The 5,162-nt window shown below is 32.7% G+C and overlaps 1 protein-coding gene across 1 annotated transcript; it reads right to left on the bottom strand.

Annotated features, from left to right (window-relative positions):
• Positions 2,115 to 4,279, bottom strand: LOC104707910. The gene is made up of 4 exons (XM_010424365.2): positions 3,939 to 4,279; positions 2,914 to 3,545; positions 2,480 to 2,624; positions 2,115 to 2,353 (listed from the first exon to the last, which is right to left on the bottom strand). Exons 2-4 carry the CDS (start codon positions 3,425 to 3,427, stop codon positions 2,296 to 2,298), a joined length of 717 nt encoding a protein of 238 aa, XP_010422667.1. The 5' UTR covers positions 3,428 to 3,545; positions 3,939 to 4,279; the 3' UTR covers positions 2,115 to 2,295.

Raw genomic sequence — 5,162 nt, 5'->3', positions numbered from 1 at the left:
AGGGCTTAAATTAATTTTTTTTTTTTTTTTTTTTTGTCAAGTAGGGCTTAAATTAAGCTTAGACAAGTTAATTTTAATGCATGATCCGCGTAAAGTGGACGTAACATGTAAGGTACGTACATTTCCCTTTTTCGTGTAATATTAAGGTTTGTACCCATGACACAAAAAAATATGAAATTCTCGTTTTTTTTTTTTTTCAACCAAACATTGATTAAAATAGAATTTTAAGATTAATTGGCCAAACCAAAGGATAAAAGTTTACAAAAGAAGTTTCAGAAGTTAAAGAACGTGAAGATCCAGCTAGACAATTTGCTCGTACGTTTATCGCACGACGGAATTCTGGAAAGAGTGAAGGAAGGAAAGAACGATCGGAGCAATGTGAAGTCGTCCAACAAATTCGAAAAAGCAGGCCAATCATCAGGGGACTGCACCATTGCGTCTAACTCTGCACAATCCATCTCAAAACTAGAACAGTCAACACCTGCCCCCAGAAAAGACTCCATAGTCCAAATCAATGCTTGTAATTCTGAGTGTAACGGTGTAGGGTTTCGTCTGAGACTCCGTGCTCCTAAAAGTAACATCATATCCTCACTATTACAGTACCACCAGCCCAGACCCATAAATGGATCAGAATTCTTCCAGGATCCATCCACTTGACATGAGGGAGAGGGAGCCATGACCTCCAAAGATGGCTCAGTAACCAAATATCTCTCTGATAAGGACTTAGTCTCCTCCCACAAAAATTTATCATTAACGGCCTGATTAATAATTTCAATTGGTTATGTCTCTATTCTCTAGAAAACTTTCTTATTTCTATCCTTCCAAATTGACCGTATAATCCAAGGTGAAATTCTCTTATAGTATAATAAAGGATAAAAACAAAAATTTGGGAAATGAAAAACTTTACAACATACAACATGGGTGTGTAATATGTAATCAACTTGCATTCTAATTCATATGTCTATAGTCATTAATTATCCAGTAGTACCAAAAGCCTCCGAAATAGAACAACTAAGTTTTCGTTTTTTTTTTTGTTGTTGTTGCCAACAAGTAAAAGAAGAACAACAATAATAGATGAATTGAAAAGGACAGACGTGACGTGCTATCTTTTTATAGAGTATACAGATGATAATTTAAGAGATACGTATTGACGTATACTTGGTCCAAAACAAAGAGATACGTGTACAAAGTATTCAATGCGAATCAACTGTTGTGATCGATTTTGAACTGAACCGACTCGGAAACAAATTTTGTTTTGGTTTATGAGATTTTAATTTGTTTAAACCGATGAAGCTTAAGCAAAACCAAACTTAAAAGACTTTTTCCATCAAACATTCCAATACAAAGTTTCTCACAATCAATTATTGGTTTGCAACTTGTCATTCTAAAAATCAAAATAGAGACAAAACTAGATAAACTTTTTAAGAAAGAAAAAAAAAACAAACAGAAACGAATGAACTGAATAAAATCAGAGATGTTTGTTTGTTTATTTTTTTTTTTAAAACAGAGATATATTAATTTTTTTTCCTCCGGTTTAAACAGTTGAAGATATTTTTCTACAGAGTTGGATTTTTTTNTTTTTTTTTTTTTTTTTTTTTTTTTTTTTTTTTTTGTGGTATTGGTTGGTAGATGTTCAAAAGAAAGAAAAGAAAATGAATGCCAAGTATTTATATAATAGTGTCGGTTATGATATGTGTGAAAGCCGTTAAAACGTTGTAGCGTGTAATTGGGTAATGCTGTCTTTTTCAGTACCTATCAAGACTTATTAATATTGTTGTGAGAAATTTTATCAGGAGATATTTAGTCTTTTTCATCAACTGAAAAAACAAAATTTTCAAACAGGAAAGTGTACAAAGAATTCTTTTCCCTAACGAGAAAATTATTTATCAACTATCATTTTCTTTACTTTATACCCTCTTTATATGAAACAGACATTATAAAGTAAGAAAACTATAATCATTTAATCACTAACAATCATACTCTCTTTTGTATCAGTTTCTTCAGATAATGAAAACAATGATCCTTATTAATTAATAATCACCATCAACTTCTTTGTTTAGGTCATAAGACTCGGTCGCTGTACAAAGTACAAACCTAACCTCAGAGAAGCTAAGGATGAAAACATGAGCAGATTCATAAGAATATATACAGGAAAGAGCAGTACAGAGACAAAACATGTGAAATACCACAAGAACAGAGCAAAGGAACAAAATAGAGTTATGTCAAGAATTTACAAACAAACAAAACACATAACTAGTGTTTTTTTGGTTACATTACATGAATCTGAAGAGAGGTTCATCTAGTAACTTCTCTTGTGTTTTCTTCATTGTCTGCACCTGAGACCCTCTTATACCTGAGATTTACACACAACACCATCAGTAAGAAGAAAAGATTGCTCGGATTCTTAGTTGAATCTGTACAGAAACAATTCTCTCTGATCCGTTCAGAGTGATAAAGAAAAAGAGTTGAGGGATCCCACCTGAAAGAAGTATTGGGGCTGGGATCGATTCTCTCACGAGGAGCAAACTCATTGTAGAACTGAACAGAGACCATACGGTTATTGGCTGAATTATTTGGTGCAGGTGAATTATCTGAATTCAAACTTGCATTGCTTGTGAAGAACCCTGCGAAAGATAAAGACAAATTCAGGGTGTTTTATGAAACAACAAGAGCTTTAGCACACATCTGACCAAAGATCTCCAAAGCTAAAACAAGAAAGATGTAAGTTGTGTGATTGCTAAAGAACCAACATTACACGAAGATAAAGAGTTTGTGGGTTCTTTTATAGGCAGAAACATGTGAATGCAATAGAAAATATGTAAAACCAAACAGACATAGCAATTTTGGGTTCTTCAAACAAAGCCAGCTTAAAAAAACAAACTTATCATCAAAGAAACTTCAAATGGTGTATACCTTGAAAGATTAAGAAGACAAAGAATATAACCGTCACTATCATGGCGAAAATGCTACTGCAGGGAGAGGAGGACTTTGCTGCTTTCAATCTTCTCAGTGTTTTCATCCGTTCAATCCGAGCACGTTTCCTCATAGCAAGCTCCGTGATTTCCCTCATCAACTTCTGGTCATTAGCACTCAGCAACGGGCCTTTTGGAGGCCTCGGCGGTTTTGAAGGTTTTCTAGTCTTCTTATACTTGACATTATCAAACTTTCTATCCGAAAGATCTAAACTTTGACTGCTTCGTTCTCTCCTCTTTCCGTCTCCCATCAAAGGGTCTACCAGATCATCAGCAGCACTCTTTTCAGACCCATCAAAACTCAAACGCCCACTCCAAACATCATGATTCAAAACGTTATCTGAATCCCCTTCTGCTGCTGAAACAAGATTCGTCGTGATATCTTGTGTCTCACTGAATCTACCGTTTTCAATGTCTACATCAAGATCCTCTTCTCCTGAAACAATTTGATCCATCCCGCACAAACACAAAAAAAAAAAAAGCTGATCAAAATCCTTAGCTATCTCCCCTGAAACTGAAATAATCCTTCCTCAACTCCAAAGACTTGCTCTTTAATTAAGTCCTTGCGTCCTCCTAACATATCAAGCAAATGCGATTAGCATAACAAATTCATCCACGAAACTGCAAAGAAGCATGAACAAAATCTGATACCAAAAAATGTCTAATATGGTTCAGCTAAAACCCTAACATCAGAGAATCACGTAAAGCCTTGGAATCGACCAAAACAACCAGTGAAACCGTTAAAACATAGTTCGTAAATCCTCTAATTTCTAAGAAGAAACCAAACGAGAAAGAAAAACTTGAAGCTTATTATAAGATTTCTCCGTTTCGAAGAACAGATGCAACACATGTAAACCCATTTATGAAATCCAGAATCTAAAAAGAGAAACCTCTATCAAAGATTTCAACTTTGAAAACGAAGCTAAAGAAGAAAACAGAAAAATTACAAACCCAGAAGAAACTCACGGAATCAAGCATAATAGCTGGGAATGTCGGAAGCCCTTGATGCTGCGAGATACGAGGAAGACCAAAAAAAACAAAAAAGGAACAACTTCGAATCCAATTTTGGGAAAGGAAAGAGAGAGAGTGAGTGACCAACCCAAAATTAGGGTTCATAAAAGGGTAAAAGAAAAAATTATTTATTTTTCCTTTTCTTTTGTATCTCGATTAAATCCGTTTGTTTAAAAAAAAAAATTAAACAAAAAAAGACACAACACACAAGAATGTCTTTTGGATTGTAATGTCGCCGAACAAATTGAAAATTGGGAAAAACTTCTGAAGACGTGCCAGCTTTGTTCAGCATCTATGGACTTTGGGGGTCTTCTTTTTATATTTTGTTTTCTTCTTTTTCAATATACAATAATTTTATAATTAGCAAATCAAAACATAGAAAGATAAACAAAAAAAATAGGAAACAAATACACACACTTATACGGATAAATTATTTTTTTAGAAAGTAATAAACCACTATATTTATGGATAAGTTTCTTTCATTTTTCTAACCTTGGTTAGTTAGTTTAGCTTCTAGATAAAGTGATTTTTATATATCTTTCAATTAAGAAAGTCATTTAAACTTTTTGTTTTTATTTTGAATTCTTGATTAAATTTTATGCCTTCTTTTTAGAACATATAAAAGTTTAATAGGTGGTCGTAACAAATTTTACTATAAAAGCCAAACACCAAACACCAAAACAATCTTTTCTATTAAAACTAGGTTATGAATTCACGCTACGCGTGGATTTATTTGATATATTTTGATAAATATTATATATGATTGATTACGGTAATAAAATATTATCTCATAAAAAAAATTAAAATTAGTACTAAGGAAAAAAAATTAAATTTCAGATACACAATTTTTTTAAATATAAAAATCAGTTGTGTTATAAAATCAAATCTGATAAAAAAAATCATAAATTTAACTTGACGTCCAGGCGAGGCAAATCAAACTGATGACCTCACATATCCTAAACCATTTTCTTTGACCACCAGAAAAACAAAACAATTTTATAATCATGAATTTAACTCGTTTTCATATTTAATTGATTGCTACCACTTATGTTTTCGTGTTTTTATTCAATCTTTTCTTATTCTTCATATTCTTTCTTGTCATTTTCATTGTCAAATTTTGTGTTAATTGTCATCGTAACTTTTACCGTTTGGTTCTTCGTTATACTCTTTTTCTTCTTC

Source organism: Camelina sativa, chromosome 8 (genome assembly GCF_000633955.1).
Source record: "Camelina sativa cultivar DH55 chromosome 8, Cs, whole genome shotgun sequence".
Lineage (NCBI taxonomy): Eukaryota > Viridiplantae > Streptophyta > Magnoliopsida > Brassicales > Brassicaceae > Camelina > Camelina sativa.
The sequence above is the reverse complement of the archived record's forward strand: the minus strand, read 5'-3'. Positions and strand labels throughout refer to the sequence as shown.